The 18,899-nt window shown below is 38.6% G+C and overlaps 1 protein-coding gene and 2 long non-coding RNA genes across 3 annotated transcripts; all 3 read left to right on the forward strand.

Annotated features, from left to right (window-relative positions):
* Nucleotides 1-1,019: 1,019 nt before the first annotated feature.
* LOC147885575 (uncharacterized) lies at nucleotides 1,020-2,434 on the forward strand. The gene is made up of 4 exons (XR_015543493.1): nucleotides 1,020-1,092; nucleotides 1,221-1,379; nucleotides 1,513-1,677; nucleotides 2,353-2,434. It is a non-coding gene; the product is annotated as an uncharacterized LOC147885575 (long non-coding RNA).
* Nucleotides 2,435-2,449: 15 nt separating this feature from the next.
* Nucleotides 2,450-3,279, forward strand: LOC147885576 (uncharacterized). Its single transcript, XR_015543494.1, has 3 exons — nucleotides 2,450-2,513; nucleotides 2,593-2,756; nucleotides 3,043-3,279. It is a non-coding gene; the product is annotated as an uncharacterized LOC147885576 (long non-coding RNA).
* A 14,259-nt stretch (nucleotides 3,280-17,538) lies between these two features.
* LOC147885577 (uncharacterized) lies at nucleotides 17,539-18,617 on the forward strand. The gene is made up of 3 exons (XM_087396149.1): nucleotides 17,539-17,722; nucleotides 17,835-17,900; nucleotides 18,433-18,617. The coding sequence occupies exons 1-3, from the start codon at nucleotides 17,539-17,541 to the stop codon at nucleotides 18,615-18,617; spliced, it is 435 nt and encodes a 144-aa protein (XP_087252275.1).
* The last annotated feature ends 282 nt before the right edge of the window (nucleotides 18,618-18,899 follow it).

Below are 18,899 nucleotides of genomic sequence, written 5' to 3' on the forward strand. Positions count from 1 at the left end.
TATGTAAAGTATTAATGATCTTCATGTGTATTTGTGATATTGAAGCAGGATCAACCGCTAGATGCAAAGCCATCGGTGCTATATGTGCGTCCAGCCATGAATGTTGTAGTGAAAACTGTCTCTTATTAGTGTGTGCTCTTCCTCTTAAGCGTGAGGAGTCATTGGCATCAAAGGTTTCATCAACAAGCAATGGACTAGCACTAACAGGTAAAATTTGATGTCTAAAGTTTTCCATCAATGTTGTTTTGTGTGAGTAGTGATAATCATGATTGTACAATGCTAGCTACCTATGTATAGTGCTAATGATCTGCATGCATGTTTGTGGCATTGAAGTAGAAGCAGAAATGGCCACTACATGTAAAGCCATCGGTGCTATCTGTGCAGCTAGCCATGAATGTTGTAGTGACAGTTGTCTCTTATTAGTGTGTGCTCTTCCTCTTAAGCATGAGAAGTCATTGGTATCAAAGGTTGCATCAAGAAGCAATGGAATAGCATTGACAGGTACAGTTAGATCCCATAAAACTTTACCATATAGGTGTTGTTTCTATGAGCAATAGCCATCTATTTACAGTGATAGTATATATGTAAAGTATTAATGATCTTCATGTGTATTTGTGATATTGAAGCAGAATCAACCGCTAGATGCAAAGCCATCGGTGCTATATGTGCATCTAGCCATGAATGTTGTAGTGAAAACTGTCTCTTATTAGTGTGTGCTCTTCCTCTTAAGCGTGAGGAGTCATTGGCATCAAAGGTTTCATCAACAAGCAATGGACTAGCACTAACAGGTAAAATTTGATGTCTAAAAAACTTTCATCATCAATGTTGTTTTGTGTGAGTAGTCATAGTCATGATTGTACAATGCTAGCCATCTATGTATAGTGCTAATGATCCTCATGCATGTTTGTGGCATTGAAGTAGAAGTAAAAGCAAAAGTGGCCACTACATGTAAAGCCATCGGTGCTATTTGTGCAGCTAGCCAGGAATGTTGTAGTGACAATTGTCTCTTATTAGTGTGTGCTCTTCCTCTTAAGCATGAGAAGTCATTGGTATCAAAGGTTACGTCAACAAACAATGGAATAGCATTGACAGGTAACGTTAGATCCCATAAAACTTTCCCGTATAGGTGTTGTTTCTATGAGCAATAGCTATCTATTTACAATGATAGTATATATGTATAGTGTTAATGATCTTCATGTGTATTTGTGATATTGAAGCAGAATCAACCGCTACATGCAAAGCCATCGGTGCTATATGTGCATCTAGCCATGAATGTTGCAGTGAAAACTGTCTCTTATTAGTGTGTGCTCTTCCTCTTAAGCGTGAGGAGTCATTGGCATCAAAGGTTTCATCAACAAACAATGGACTAGCACTGGCAGGTAGAATTTGATGGCTAAAAGATTTCCATCATCAATGTTGTTTTGCGTGAGTAGTGATAGTCATGATTGTACAATGATAGCCATCTATGTATAGTGACAATGATCATCGTTCATCTTTGTGGCATTCAAGCAGAAGGAGAAGTGACCACTACATGTAAAGCCATCGGTGCTATTTGTGCAGCTAGCCATGAATGTTGTAGCGACAATTGTCTCTTATTAGTGTGTGCTCTTCCTCTTAAGCGTGAGAAGTCATTGGTATCAAAGGTTGCATCAACAAGTGATGGACTAGCATTGACAGGTAAAGGTAGATCCCATGAAATTTTCCTGTATAGGTGATGTTTCTAGGAGCAATAGCCATCTATTTACAATGATAGTATATATGTATATTGTTAATTATCTTCATACATATTCAACCGCTACATGCAAATCCATTGGTACTATTTGTGCGACTAGCCATGAATGTTGTTGTGAAAATTGAATGTCATTAATGTGTGCTCTTCCTCTTAAGAATGATCAATCATTGGCATCAACCATTGCATCATTAAGCAATGGACTAGCACTAACAGGTAAAATTTTATCCCGTAAAAGCATTCCTCATCAATGTTTTTTTTGTGAGAAGTCATAGTCATCTATGTATAGTGTTTTAATGATCATTATGAATCTTCATGGCATTGAAATAGAATTGACCATGACATGAAAATCCATCGGTGCTATTTGTGTGGCTAGCCATGAATGCTATAGTGAAAATTGTCTTTTATTATTGTGTTCTATCCTTCTTAAGCATGAGGAGTCATTGGTATCAAAGGTTGCATTAACAAGAATGAACTAGCATTGGCTATGGTAAAATTTGATCCCTAAGTTTCCTATGTGCTCTTCCAATTAAGCATGATGAGTCCTTGACATCATTAGAGAATTATGATAATTTCCACCAATAAAAGTATTACTCACTTGAGCCCAATTGTCATTGTTACAGAATCAGCCCTTGCATGCAAAGCCATTGGCGCCATTTGTGCAAGCAACCATGAATGTTGTAGTGAGAGCTGCCTTTTACTAGTGTGTGCTCTTCCACTAAGCATGAGCAGCCCTTAGCATCAAAGAAACCATTAATGACCAACGACCTTGCTACATTCACAGGTATGATGATTTGATTACCTAAAAGCTTTTGGCATCACTAACCTTATTGATTATGATACATATTGTGGCATTGTTACAGAATCCATTCCTACATGCAAAGCCATCGGTGCTATTTGTGCCAATAGTAACGAATGTTGTAGTGAAACTTGCCTTCTATTAGTGTGCACTGGTCCACTAAATCATAAGCAATCATTGGTGTCAGATGAAGCATCAACAACTAATGGACTAGCTTTAATTTGAAAGGTATACACAAAAGTGTGTAACTTGTGATTTCATCTCATAATTTTTCTTCTTATAAAATTTATGTAATCTTTAGTAGTGTCCATTAAGGTAATCACCAAGAATTATGTTTCTTTAAAAGGTATCTATATTTGCTAGTTGTTACTAATGATCTTTTTAGAGTGGGAAGGCTTTCTTTATTGTGCATATATTTTTATTCAATTCATTGATATGGGTTTGATTTCTTAAATATTTATTCCAATTCATAACTCTTCACTTACAGTGGATTATATCATGATAATGTGTGCAGAAAGTGCCCCTACATGCAACATTATTGGCAGAAGATTGTTGTTCTACAATTTGTCTATTGCCTATTTGCCTAGTATAGTCATGGATCACATGGTTTCAATTAAATTACCTTATGGCCTTGTAATCCACCTAGCCTATGTGCTCCTTCACAAAGGGTTGGTGGGCATTGTGAGTAGCTAGCTCACAAGCACACTAAAGAAGGTTATACCTTCTTCTTCTTGTGAAATTATAAATAAAATAAAATACGTTATTATCTTTGTGAAATTATAAATAAAATTAAAAAACGTGATGAATAATGTCAAAAAATATTCTTTCATGAATTTTAAATAACACAAAATAAGAACGCCTTTAATAAATCAGATCATGTGAGGCATTAGACATACCATTTGTAGTTTTTATATGAGTACCAATTTTTTGATTTGAAATTTCACACATGTTTCTATTATAAAGAGTGAGATTAATTACAAGTTATTCTGGATCCATTTGAATCAAAACCAGAGATACCATTTGCATGGAATTTAGGATGGAGACTTTGACTAATAAATGTAACTAGTCTTAATGCATGGATATCAATTTTTTAAAGGCTTCCATACATCTAGGATGGATAGTTGGACTATAAAATTTAACAAATATTCATGCATGGAAATCAATTTAAATACTCCTTTGTTTGATGAGATACTTTTAAAAAAACTTCCAAAATGAAATACATATGTTAATCCTTTGAACTATTATATTCGTACTTAGTAGCAAAGATTGTCTGGACAACCTTCTATACTACATCTATGGACATATAAGATTACTTTCAACTAATGCTAATTTTTATGCAAAATGAACTTTAAGAAAGTAATATGTTCACAATCTTTGACAAGGTAGTATTTAATATTTGCACATTTACAATTACTTCAAGAAATGTGAAGATTGTATTACAAATGTTGAATTTAGATGTGATCCAGTTCATATTTTGAAAACTATGAGAAAATAATAAATTTTATTCTACCACTCCTCTTCAAAGAATTTCTCACATAACAATAGTCCACTACCTATTTTGGTTTATCTAGCATCCCATGGAATGTTGTTCTCTACCTTTCTTTAGAGTTTTTTGATAGGATCTTATTTTATTCACATAATTTATCTATCATGCAAGATCATTTACAATTTGAAAATGAATTGAGTTTCTCATAGATTGATCAAATTTACTTTTGAGAAAAGATTCGATGCCCTAGGCATAGAGATAATGCAATCTTGTCGATGTATTACAAAATAATATATTCAAGTTCTAGCCAATTAATCACTTTACTTAATGTCATCCAGCCATAGGCAATAGCCAATATTCATAAAAACAATAGTCAAACAAATGAAATCTTGTAAAATTACAAAGATTTCATCAATGTTTCCTTTCTAGCATGGATTGAGGGAAGGCCTATTATGATTTCTATAAACCTATTTTGAACCCAAACAATTGTAGCTAGTTCCCTCACCTATGTGCTCTTAAAACGTTGAAAATTACTATATTATAAAAAAATAAAAATAAAAATGTCAATTACTTCCTTCTTGAACTACTTTCAACAATGCTAATTTTTGTGCAGAATAAAACTTAATAAATTAATATGCTCATAACCTTTGGTATGGTAGTATCTAATATTTTCACATTTACAATTTCTTTAAGAAATTTGAAGTCTATACTAAAAACATTGAATCTAGAAACATATGGTTCTTCACTAAGACACACAATGCTTTTTATCTACTAATAAAGTATATATTTTAAAAACTATGAGAAAATTATAAGTTATCTACCACTCCTTTTTCACATAAACATACTCCGCTACTTGTTTTGGTTGATCTAGTATCCCATGAATTATAACTAGTATATATCATTTTTCAAAGTTTTTTGATAAGAAGGTAATTTTCTAATTCATAAATTATCCATTATGCAAGATCTTTTTTTATTTAAAAATTAATTTCTTTTTTCATATATTAATCAAAATTACTTTTGAAACAAGAATATGTGCTCTAGGCATACAAGAAATATTTAGTAACATAATCCTAGTAAAGAATATTTTTCAAAGTCTACCTAGTTAATCACTTTACCTAATGTCATCCAACTAAAGGTGATATATACATAGACAATAGCTAAAATAATCAAATCTTGCAAAACTACAAAGATTTCAATAATACTTCCTTTGTAGCATGGAGTGAGGGAAGGCTTATCACTATTTCTATAAGCATGTTTTTAACTTAGTGCCTTCAACACAATTATATCTACTTACTTCACCTACATGCTCTTAAAAATATTGAGCATTAATATATTATAAAGTAATAAAAATAACAATCAATCGCTTCCTTTACTTTGATAAGCACTTCTTCTTAAAGGTATATATCTAGAAGCTTGCTATACTTGATCCTAATTTTATTTAAGTATGAACAAAGAGGTCCACATGTGTCATAGCAAGGCCTATTGTAATCTCATTGTAATTCATTATTTATAATTGATATCTACTTAGAGAGGCATGTGCATAGAGGAATATTGCTAGTGAATTGCATAATTAATGTTTTTTTTTCGGGAGGGGGGGGGTAAAATATGTTTGCATATATTTATGTCTAGTGTAAAAGTGACCAGCGTAAAAGTGTCTTTTGTAATTAAACCTCAAAGCACAAAAAGTCATAGTCCTTCATCTTCGACATGAAAGCAACTTAAGGGACTGTTACCCTTCAGTCTATAGATTTTCTTGAGAAATCTTACACTAGCCAAAGATCTTGTCATGATCTTCCCTCTTTTTGTGTAACTAATCACAACTTGGTTGAAATTCAAAATGCCCTACTCCAACTACTTTTGAGCCTATTATAGTGTCATATGAGAGCAAGATGTTTGACTAGTAGGCGTGATTATAGCTCATAGAAATAAAGATACCTTCCAAATAGCCTACTAAATGAGCTACCATTCCTAGGAAACCAGATCACATAATCCTCCTGGGAATTAAAGAGAACATTTCTAAACTACATATTATTTCTGGAAGCCCATATGTATTATATTGCATGTGCTCTGACTTTTACCCACACTTCATGCTTGACTCTACATCCCTAAAAGAATGGGCTTCCAATTTATTGGCTCTCCTAAGTGCATTTGTATTGTCTAGTTTCCAACCCTTATGGCATTAGGATATGGAGCAAAAAAATGGAAGGTGTCTTCTTTATGACTAGGGCATCCCTTCCCTTTCCATATTCTTAATTGATTGCCTCTCCTCTTTGTTCATCCAAGCAATCTTGTGCAAGATTAACCACATAAAAGAGTTGAAATCTTCTCTGGTATTTTTTATCCTAGAGTTCAATACATACTCTCTTCATTTGAATGTATAGGTTTCCATGTTATGTTTAGTACCCTCCAAACTCTCTCAAAAATTGTTTACAAGAGGGGGGATGAAAAGGAGGTTGACTTTTACAAGATCATTATCATTGAGGGGATTGACCTTAATTAAACATAAATTGACACCTAAATAGAGTCAATACATAGGAATCCCCCTTTAATTGCTATTGAACCAAATCTAACAGCTAAGGGATTCATATAGATTCCACAAGGACAAAGTACTCCTTTGGGATGCAGACACACACAGACGCGTCTGTAGACGCTCACACAGACGCCCTGTTAAACGCACTTTTAAACGCACTGTTAGACGTGCTTTTAAACGCACTGTTAGATGCACTATTAAACGCACTATTAGACGGACTATTAAACGCACTGTTAAACGCTCGGTTAGACGCGTCTATAGATGTGCAAATCAGACGGGTCTATAGACGCGCTCTGACAGAGCCTCTTTTTTCTTCCCTTTTCTTCTCAGCTCCCAAAGTAATAGATTTGTTTCCTTTTTTCCAGTTCAACATGTGGCCAGGAAGTGCTTCTAGCTCACCTGATCCGCGGGAATCGATTTGGAAGGACTTATATAATCTTTTAGGGCACCCTCCTAGTCCTACAGAGTTATATGGATATATGACGGGTACCCTTAACACTCCTCATGAGTCGGCACTACAGACTCCGAGCCACCCCACACTGCCTGAGATCACCCCAGCGGAGTCAGCACAGCCGTCTTATGCCCCTTCCCTCGTACCGTCTTATGCCCCTTCCCCCATGCCGTCCTATGCCCCTTCTGCCATCCCGTCTTATGCTCCTTCTCCCATGCCGTCAGGAGGTCCTTCTATCTCGGCGAGCCGTCGATGTACTCCCCAGCCGTCGAGACTCAGTTCTCCAGCTACGAGTGGTCAGCGACGTAGTCCCATGCAGTCCCCAGCTACGAGTGGCTAGCGTACGAGCTCGACACAACAAGGTAGCAGGCGTAGTAGCAAGGAGAGCGGTGGCGGATGCATGGCACAGTGCTTTGGGCCATGTGGCAGTGAGGAGGAGGATGATTCAGATGATTTAGACGTGCCTCTGGGTGATGGTATGATTTATTATGACATCACTCAGACAGGAGGCATCTTGATGGATGTGCGGGGGAAGGAGATCATGGCCTTCATGCGCTCTGTAATTGCTAACAATTACAGAGATTGCTTTATCCACTATAAAGACCACCCAAAGAGGTTGGCTGATGAGACCCTTGCTACTGTTCGCTCTAGGTATCCTAACCCTCCCAATCGCTAGTTCACAGATAAATGGGGGAAGTCAAAGATTGTTACGATACTTAGCAATAAAAGATCTTCGCTTAAGAGGCAGGCACTAGCGGAGCTTGCCAGGCTTGAGGCAGGTCAACCACCAAGGGGACCGCCCCACACCGCTCACAAACGTGAGTGGAAGAAGGCAATGAAGTCAGCAAGGGAGGAGCCTAGTCTGCAGCACGTGGAGGCATGGAGGATCCAGATGGAGGAATATGGAAGCATGCATTTTGGAGCAGGGGGTGTTGAATCATGGGAGGCCCAATTTGTAAGTATCGATCTCAAATTATATTGCTTATGTAATTTATTAGGAGGTTGGTTGTTTCTTTGTACTAATCCCTCCACAAAGTGTATCGTAGTCATGCAGCTTGAGATCGTGGGCAGATACCCTACTCCAGTGGAGACAGCCTACCACCACCACCATCGCAGAGGAGATACATGGAGGCACTTCTATGATGACGGGTTGATTACTGAGGAGCAGTATACCTGAGCTACTGGTCAGGCCCCCCAGGTATTTGAAAGTAATTAAATAATGCCAAAATTATAAGTAAAGATTTGATTTTTCATACATTGATATATGTTGTCCCTTGTTTACAGGCCCATGCACAAGACGACGAGGAAGACGAGGAAGGAGGCACAGAAGGGAGCACAGAAGGGAGCGCAGAAGGGAGCGTGGAAGGCAGCGAGGATTAGTCATAGAAGTAGTGCTACTATTCTTTTTTATACTTAAAGCCACTGGCTTGGCTTCGTGCCTCTTGTATATAGACTCCTCTTATTTTTTGTACTTGAAGCCACATGACATGGCTTAGCTTCCTTGTTTTTTGTACTTGAAGCCACATGACGTGGCTTAGCTTCGTGCTATATGTATATACAAGCACTTTTTGAGCTTTCAATTTTATTGCGTTTTGGAGTTGTAATATTTTATTTGGAATTGTAATTAAAATGCGGTTGGCGATAAGAATTGAATTACAGAATGTGGATATGGGATTCTTGTAACTATATAGCATACACAACATACATAGTATTCTGTAAAATTTAAAAAAAAAAAAAGCGCATCTATCAGTGCATTTAAAAACACGTTTATATTCGAGTCTGTCTGTTCGACTTGCGTCTATACGTGTGTCTATAAAAGCGTTTATAAGCGCATCTATGTATGTGTCTTTGTGCGCGTCTATACGCGCGTAAGTCTGATATATAGATGCGCAATTAGACGCGGGTCTCCAGACGCGCAAATAGACATGCCCGTAAGTTTTTTATTTAGTTCATGAAACGCGTCTATGCGCGCGTCTCTGGGTGCTTTGTCTTGTTGTGAATCGTCATACTGGAAAGCACTCTTTCATGCAAGCCCCTAATTGAAGCACAAGGAATCAACATGCAAAGGGGGATCCTAGGACATTCATCAAACCCAGAAGTCTTGTCTTCCCAATCACCACTTATTATCTCCATGTCCATCTCAGCAATTCATCCTCTTCTTTTGCTTCACCTGAATGCCCAACCCTTGTGTCTAAATATTCCTTAGACATTTCTTTCTCCTCATTTACCAGGATATTAGGAGGTTGAACACTTGTTGAGCCAACAACAACTTGCTTCCCCCTTTCCTCAGCATGACGATGAACATTTGGCTCCTTAAGATTAGGTCTAGGGTCTATGCATGCTAAGGTGGTACAATTAGTGGTGTCTCGGACACCACTATTATTCATGCGATTATGTGACAATTGAACAAAAATGGAAACCATGATGTGCTTTTAAGATCTTTGTAGTTTAACTAGTGGTATAAGAGCCTTTAGAATTTTATGAATACCATTGGAAATGCCTTAATAGTGGACATTTAGATGTCCTAATAGACCATAATAGTGTACCACCCAAACATGCTTTCACTCTCTAGTTTTAGAACCCTCTTTCTTGCACCTTTTCATGGCATTATTGTAAAATGTAGAAAAAACAAACACAAATCTATTAGCAATGATTGATCAGAGTATGCTTAAATCAATGCAAGAACAAAAAAAACACTGTATTGCAGAATTTGGGAATCTCCCAAGTCCCACTTTAGAATTCCCAAATTCCCCAATATAGATTTTTCTCATATAGAAGATACAAAACATAAACTAAAGCAATACAATGATCACTATCTTTCCACAATGTATTGAGAAATCGTGCACATCTTATGAAGTTAATGCATAAAAGTATTGGACTTACTGTTGCATGTGAGTGAAAACTACACTGCGTGGCCAAATAAAATCTTTGTTGGGCTACATAATTGTGATGGGTGTTTAAAATAAATTCAAATACACTCACAATTCATGCCTTTTGATATCACATTAGAATAGTTTTCTATGACAACATTGTTGCAAGCATTGGTCTCCTCTTTATAGCATGGATGAATTGTAGGAAATGATCCCTCTTGAGAAAATGAGTGACAAATTTTTTAAATTCAAAGTCATAGTTTGCAAATAATTCCTTCCCTGCATCGATAGCATGAGTTGTTGGTAAAGTAATGATTCCATATGTGGCCTCATTGTTAGGCTCACAAGAATAACATGGTTCTAGGGTGGGTGAGTACACATAGCATACATTTTCGCTGACAACCTAGTGGATCTTAGATGCCATCACAGACATGGCTGGGAATCTTAGATGCCACCACTTCTAATCATTCATTACCATGCAAGTCAGTACTACCACCTTAAATTATTCAAAATTCGGGCCAACCACCGTGATGGCTCTCACTTGGATAGTGAGGTTAGCTATTCCATTCTCTTAACCGTTTCCTCTTATATCCCTCTCGAATGTTTCATTCTCCCTTGTAATCTCAGGCCTCCACTATTCCATTTCCTTCACTGTTTCATCTTCTATCCCTCTTGACGAATTTTTTCTTCCTTGCGCTCTTCCTACAACTTGTATCCCCTCTCCTCGGGGGGGGTCACTATGTATAAACCCTCTATATCACGTGCGTTCAAGGCCTATATTTAAAATCCCTTATCTGTAAATTTTTTCATTAATAAAATGTACCCCTTTTCTATACAAATCTGTAATTTTTTTCCAAAACTATTTTAAATAGTCCCTTATGTATATTTATTTCTGTAAATTTTAGAAATAAAAAATATCCTTATGTTGAACTCACGTGATAGGGTTACATATGATGAGTGACCCCCCCGAGCCCCTCTCGTAATGGACCTTGCATAGTCCGGGAGCTCGTCACACAATCTTTCCTACCCCTTTGCAGCATGGTGCCAGAGCCCCTCATCCTAAAATTGTAACATATGGGAATTCCTCTCTCACTATTCAAAATCCCAATTTGGATGCTCTCCAAAACTTCATCAAGATGGTGCAAGACATGAATGTGAAGGAGGGGCAACTAGTCTGTCAAGGTCACAAGATTACCATCAATAAAAGAGTGATTAAAAAGGATTTAGGAATTTGTGGAGGCAATATGCAAGCACACTTTTTTGAGAAAGAGTGAAAGAGACAGGATATTCTAGATGTATGCCCCAATGCTCAGATTAGTAAAGATGGTGGAGTCAAGATTTCAAGCTTGCCATCAGACCTCCAAGATGTATTGAAGAAGTCAATTCACTTCTTTCCTGATACGAGAGGAACCTACAAGTTCTGGCAAGTTCAAGCAGCAGTAGAGCAAGTGAAAGGATGTGATGTATCTTTCTCAAGGGCGATCTCCAAGAGCATGTTAACCAACCTAAAGAATTGCATGGATGGAAAATCCCAATTGTCATCTCAGTCCACTAGAGTTGCAATGCACCTGATGGCATGCACCCTCAAAGGGATTTTGGAGCAATACGAGAAGCAGATGTCTTAGAAAGTGACTTTTCTACAAGAGAAAGCCACCAATGCAGCAAAGGTAGCACAACTTGAGAAAAGCCTCAAGGAAGGTGTAGAAGCCAAGGTAGAGGAGGCACAAGCGAGGGCCATGTAGGCACAAGAGCAAGTTGAGGCCGCCACAAAAGTGGTTGACATGGAAAGGCATAGAAGAGCAGAAGAAGAGAAGTGCATGAAGGAGCTTTGAGATAGGCTTGAAGAAGTGAGAAATTATGGGCACATGGGGACAAGGAGCTAGAAGAGATGCAAAAGGACCTTGAAGATCAGAGAGCCAAAAAGGAGGGTCTTTACATTGAAAAAAACCAGATGATTGAGGAGCTGAAAAGGGAGAATGCAGAAACCAGAAAGGTGATGCAAGAACTCCAAGAGAGCTCTGAGGCCAAGAAGGATGGGGCAGAGAGAAGCCATGGTAGGGAAGACAACGAGGGAACTCCCTAGACTAGGAAGGATGCAGAGAGCAACCACCATGGTGGAGCAAGTTCCAGCCACCGCGGTGGAGAAATTTGCAGCAGCCATGGTGAGGGTTGTTTTTATGAAACAGTGTTGGAAGTCTAAAGAGCAAGCTACAATACCCTACAAGAAGATCATGATAGATGTTTGCACAAGCTTGCCGTGGCTTTTGATAGTTATGAAAAGTAGTCAATCGCCCTACGAGATTTCTAAACTAGAGTAGAAGTTGCTAAGGGATTCTGATGCTGCTATTGCACAGAGTGAGCAAAAAGTGAAGGAGATGAAGATGAAGGAGATGAAGGGATTTTTAAGCAATACGAGAAGCAAATGTCTTAGAAGGTGACTTTTCTACAAGAGAAAGCCACCGATGCAGCAAAGGCAATTCAACTTGAGAACAGTCTCAAGATAGGTGCAAAACCCAAGGTATAGGAGGCGCAAGCGAGAGCCTTTCAGGCGCAAGAGCAAGCTCCACGAAATTGGTTGACATGGAAAGGCATTGAAGAGAAGAAGCAAAGAAGCGCATGAAGGAGCTTTGAGATAGGCTCGAAGAAGTGAGAAATGATGGGGACATGGTGGACAAGGAGCTAGAATAGATGCAAAAGGACCTTGAAGATCAGAGATCCAAAAAGGAGGGTCTTTACAAATGGCTCTGCAACATGCATAAATCATTGAACATTGAAAAATACTAGAAGATGGAGGAGCTAAAAAGGGAGACTGCAAAAACCAAAAAGGTGATGCAGGAATTGCGAGAGAGCTTCGAGGTTAGAAAAATGGGATAGAGAGCAGCCGAGGTGGAGAAGACAAGAAGGCAGCCACGGTGAGGGTTGTTTTTATGACACACTGTTTTCTTCTATTATTTTATCATTTACTTTTGATTTCCTAAATGTTCTATGTTATTTTGAAGGTGAGAGTTACTTTCGATTATGTTATGATTTTGAAAGCAGGTTCTCTTTCATCTTTGTTAATCAAGCATGCCTATAGGCCATCCATTGTATTTGATCTGGAGTATGCTAAATATCATCTAGGTGTACTTGATATGCAAAAGAAAATGTCAATCTAATGTTTCTTTCTCTCTTATATGCTAACATATTGCTTGACTTGCTCATATTCAAGCTTCACTTTCATAAGTTGGTCCATCCTATGAAAGAAAAGGACTTGTCGAATGTTTTACGTAGTTAATATTCTAACATGTTTTCTTTCAATGTTTCTTTTCTATTTAGCTTTGCTATCATTACTTCTTGGGTACGCTACTTCACATATGCGAAGGTACTTCTCACATGTTTTGTTGTTGTTTTCAAGGCACTCGTTTACTTCCAAGGTGAGCTCATATGTTCTCTTTCATCACACTCAGTTGTTTCTCCGAGTACATGCAGGTTTGCATAGATGCCTAGATACAATCCACTTCGTTTTTCATACTCATCTATATTTACGAGTGCATGCAAGGTCTTGCTAGACCAACGATTTGTTCCTTCTTTGTTCATTAACTTATTGATGACTTATGGTATGTATTTACTTATTGGTTCAAGCAAGGCATACTTTTATTTCGCCCTTTATGTGGTGAGGTATACTTATATGTCTTTCACGATGAACATCTATGGCTGACTTATTGAGTACTCATTTTTCCGTGGCATCTATGGATTACTTATCGCATACTCGTTTTAACGTGACAAAGTTCAACATCTTTTAGGTGACAATATTTATGAACACATATGGTTGATTGCTTGAGTACTCATTTGGACGTGGCATATGGCTAACTACTTGAGTACTCGTCTGAACGTGGTACATGGATTATTATACTGACTCCCCGTTTGGATGTGACACATATTTACTCATCTGGACATGGTACATGGATTATTACTAAGTCCTCTTTTGGATGTGACACATATTTATCTAGCTTTCACAATGGACACATATGGATTACTTATTGAATACTCATTTGGACATGGTCATATTGTGTACCCATTTGCACGTGGCAAGGTTCAACGTCTTTCGAATGAACAGATATGGATTACTTCTTCAGTACTTGTTTGGACATGGCACATATGGATTATTTATTAAGTACTCGTTTGGACATGGCACATATTCATTACTATTGAGTACTTGTTTGGACATGATCACTATTCTCGGATGCCCATTTTCTTAGTTAGTTTTGGATGTTCTTTGTAATCTCAGATGCTCGTCTTCCCAGTTGTTCGGTACTTTCGGATGCGAAGAGGTCGTTATTTCATTCTCACTATGATTATGTAACCTATGTCTAATCCACACAAGCTTGCCTCTTGTCATATGTGCCTGGCTTATGCTCGTTGTATCTTTAGTTGTTCGGTACTTCCGGCTACCCAATTGTTTGGTACTTCTGGGATGCCCAATTGTTTGTATTTCCGGTTGTTCGCTACTTTCAGCTACCCAATTGTTTGGTGCTTTTGGGATGCTCAATTGTTCAATACTTCTAGATGGCGGAATGCTCGTTGTGTTTTTGAATTATTGGTTCTCAACTTGTAGAAACTTTATGGGCCTTCCTATTGTGTTGCTACGGCTTTCTTACACTACCCAAGAGACATTTCAACCCTAGCTTTGTGGACATCTCAAATCACCCCTCCATACTCATCTTTGGAGTGACCGAAGCAATTTTCTCATACATTCATCCTTGGTACAATAGAAACGGACACTTGAATATTTGTTGTGTTCATATACACTTCATGAAATTGGTCATTTTATGTGGATGAATTGTGCAAAACATGAAGGCATGATTATAAAGGTTTGAGGAGGTTTTACCAGAATGAACTTAGAGACAACAAGCTCTACTATTCAGATGAAGAGCTCAAACATTGAACTTGAAGATCTCAAGCCTTGATTATGCATCATCACTATGTCAAACAAGTTGAGATTTCCAGGAAGATTTTTCTATTTTTCACACATACTTTGCACTGTATCATGCACCAAACAAATGCCTATACTAAGTTGCACTATACTATAGACAAGTGCTTGTCTTATGCCCTTGTACTATCCACATGCAATTTGCACTGTATCATTCAAATTGGCATATGGCCATCCTTTGTATATACATTTTCACATAGATATATATAGTGGCTTGGGTTTTTCCCTTGTACTTCCGAAGGGTTTTTTTCATCCGTACTTAGAGAGCCTAGTTTGAGTGGCGGTGTTAGAGCTATATATAGCTTGCCCTAACCCAGCCTAGTCCTCAACTATATATATGCCTATGATCTATGAATAGAATCACTTTCTTAGGAGCAACTCTTGTGTCAGTCTCTCTCCTCTTTCTCCTCCTCTAAGTACAACTCTTGTGTCCATCTCTCTCCTCTTTCTCTTCCTCTCAACATTCACCAGTGGCCTTAGGCCTTTGGTAACACTTTCAAAAGTGGTAGGAACCCCCCCTCAAACAAACTCTCTCCCTCCCTCCCTCTCACTCTCTCTTATAGATTCAATTCATTAGCTCTTGCAATCTCTGCCCTCTTTTCCATGTTGCACATCCACTTCCTCTTCTTTTTCACTATTTTTATTGTTTTAGATCTCGAGTAGGAATTATGAATTATTTATTACCATTCACCTTGTTTCCATATATTGCGCCACCTAGTCTAACATATACTATTCTTTTCTAGGAGAATATTCCCCTACATTGAAAATTCCTAACAAGGTTCTAGTCTATGGCAAGAACTCAGCATAGATGGTGGTCCTTTCTTGCCATTTGGTTCCTTGAAGAAATACTAGCTTGTCTTGAGGATTCTTTCATAATTGGGGTGACCTTGCTGTGAAGATAGGTTTTTCATGGCGTAGTTCTTGCATGTGAGGGATGATTTCTCTTGCACAGCTTTGCTGGCATGGAGATGAGAAGGGAAGGAACATTGGCTAGAGGAAATAGGGGCCTTATTCTTGCATTTAAAGTAGGAAGTGTTGGGCAAGTACTAGTTCTCACCTCATCGATCTAGGTCATCATATAGCATGAAATAGAGAGTGAGGTGGACATTAGACATCACCTCAGATCTCATCCAATGCACCTGAGGCTAGAGACTCCTTCGATCTTGCATCATGCGAACTCTTATGCGATTAGTCAGCAACAAATTCAAAAAGCATAGAGAGGGTTTTGCACCACTTGAGCGAGCGATCATGAGCAAAAGCCCCTTCTCCTAGCTGCCACATCCTTTTCAGCCTAGGAATCTAATGCATTAGTTGATACACCATTCATAGCAATTTCAGACATATCTTAGATAATGTTGATCAGATTTTAGTGTATACCAAATGCCACCATTGGAAAGTCATTTTGGCTATTTTGGATTTTTTCTGAAGGATATGCACTTTAAAGGATCACAAATACTAATGCTTAACATGTAATAGTGGGTGAACCATGAAGACTAATGGACTTGAAGAAAGTTATAAAAATCCTCTTCAAAGTATCGTTCAAAAAAAGGTGCCAACACTAGATGAAAAGTTTCCACGTGAGTTCATTTGCACCATAAAATTCAGAGATTCATTTCCACCTCATAAGTATATGCTATAGAAAATTTATCAAGGGCTCCAAATTGATATGCAACAATTTTAATAGAAGAGAACTTGAAGTAATGATCGGCACCCATGTGTGTAGAAGAGTTTTCATTCCAAGGACAAATGTGATTTGATCACACCGGCCACTATGGCATATCAAGTACTTTGTCTACATTTCAATTAACAATACAAACAACAATTAATGTTGGTATGGAATGTTAAGCTGGGAATATTGTTACTTTATGAAGGATTGAGGATCACTCTCAATGTGGAGTCGATAATCCATGTCAATGAGTAAACAATATATCTTTGGGACCAATACGTGGTTTATTTGTTTTGGATCTATAATACACACCAACTTCTTATCAATTCAAAGTTTCTAACTTCATTCTTCTTTATATACATTTTTTTGTTTGATTTACTAATTTATTTCTATATGTACACATTTATAAGCACCAGTTTTTGCTCTTCGGCCGCGCATTAAGCTGTAGTGTCACTTTCCTCATTTTCAAACCAGAGACTAGCCTCTCACTGTATGACCATCGGTCTCATTTGTTCACGAGAGAAATGTTCGTGAAAAGGGTAGTTATGTTCAGGAGATAAAAGACTAGAAGAAAAGGCCTCTAAGCTTAAACCATGGCGCTGCGTAAAAATTAGACTGGTTTTGGGTGGAGAGGAAATGCGAGAGACGAGGATCACGGTTTCCTCTCGCATCACTTTCCAGGTTGATTAACAGTGCGCCCCCTTGACAATTCCTAGAAAGCAGTACTCATGATGACAATGGGCAGTGGGAGGTCTCTATGAGCGCCAGGGAGACCGCCAACTCAAGCAACCCGTATTTGGGTGCATTTTGCGCGGGCAACACAAGGCAAAAGGCATCCGCGATAGGACCTAGCTAGAATCGAGGCAAAACGCATCCAGGACCGACTCGAGAACGTATCACCCCTGTCTGTCACCTTTGCTCAGAGGAGAGGATCACGGGTTGCTCAGAGGAAAGGAAACGGGTTGCTCTTGTTGATCAACGTGATCGATCAACGGGTTGCTCGTCAGCATATCTGTCTATTTAAGCCGATGCCTGGCTATGGCATTTCAGGATCTCAAAATCTTCTTCGTTGTCTCCTGCAGCACCATGAAGACCAGCGCTTCCACCCTCGACGTCGTCGCCTTCCTCGCTTGGGCGCTGCTGCTGTGCATGTGCTTGCCTCTCCCGTCCGCTTCTGCCTCTCGCGGAGGGTTACCCTTCATGCATGGCGCCTCAACTGCTGGTCGGAAAAGCCCTGCTCATCCAACCGAGTCGCTTCTTTTGCGTATTACGAATGAAAGCTTTCCTTGTAAATCTATTGCGGCTGATATTCAACTTTGTGGATTGGCATGCAGCAATGGCAGCCCCCATATTAACGGAATCCAGCAGCGATCACCTCCTCCCGGCACTTCCTTTGAAAGGTGAAATTCTTAGCGCCATAGGGATTCCGTCAACTTTGCTGACAGCGATAGTCATCTGTGTAGAGTGTCAAAGGATGCTCATGTATCTTCGCTCCGTCAACTTTTGGTTACGGTTGTAGTCATCTGCATAGAGTGTTAGTGATCCTCATCGGCTTCCTGTTCTCTATTTAGCTCTGTTCTTTAGAGTGTTAATGATCCTCATGTATCTTTAGCCGTCCAATTTGAAAGGTGAACTTCTCATGGCCATCGGTACTCCGCTCTGTTCTTTAGCTCCTTAATCGGCTTTCTTTCATCGGTGCTATTTGTGCGGCTACCGATGAATGTTGTCGTGAAAATTGCCTCTTATTAGTGTGTGCTCTTCCTCTTAAACACGAGCAATCATTGGCATCAAACGTTGCCTCAGCAAGAAATGGACTAGCACTCATAGTTAAAATTTGATCCTTTAAAGACATCCCTCTTCTATGGCGTTTAAGTTAGCTATGATATTGATGACCTTTGTGTAGTGCTAATCATCCCCATGCATATGTGACAGTGGCATTTGAAGCAGAATCTATTGCTACATGCAAAGCCATCGGTGCTATATGTGCATCTAGCCATGAATGTTGCACTGAAAACTGTCTCTTATTAGTGTGTGCTCTTCCACTTAAGTGTGAGGAGTCATTGGCATCAAAGGTTTCATCAACAAGCAATGAACTAGCACTAACAAGTGAAATTTGATGTCTAAAAAACTTTCATCATCACTGTTGTTTTGTGTGAGTAGTGATAATCATGATTGTACAATGCTAGCCATCTGAGTATAGTGCTAATGATCCTCATGCATGTTTGTGGCATTGAAGCAGAAGTAAAAGGAAAAGTGGCCACTACATGTAAAGCCATCGGTGCTATTTGTGCAGCTAGCCATGAATGTTGTAGTGACAATTGTCTCTTATTAGTGTGTGCTCTTCCTCTTAAGAATGAGAAGTCATTGGTATCAAAGGTTGCATCAACAAGCAATGGAAT

Source organism: Dipteris shenzhenensis, chromosome 25 (assembly GCF_047967505.1).
Source record: "Dipteris shenzhenensis isolate YYH24624 ecotype China chromosome 25, Dip_SZ_1.0, whole genome shotgun sequence".
Classification (NCBI taxonomy): Eukaryota; Viridiplantae; Streptophyta; class Polypodiopsida; order Gleicheniales; family Dipteridaceae; genus Dipteris; species Dipteris shenzhenensis.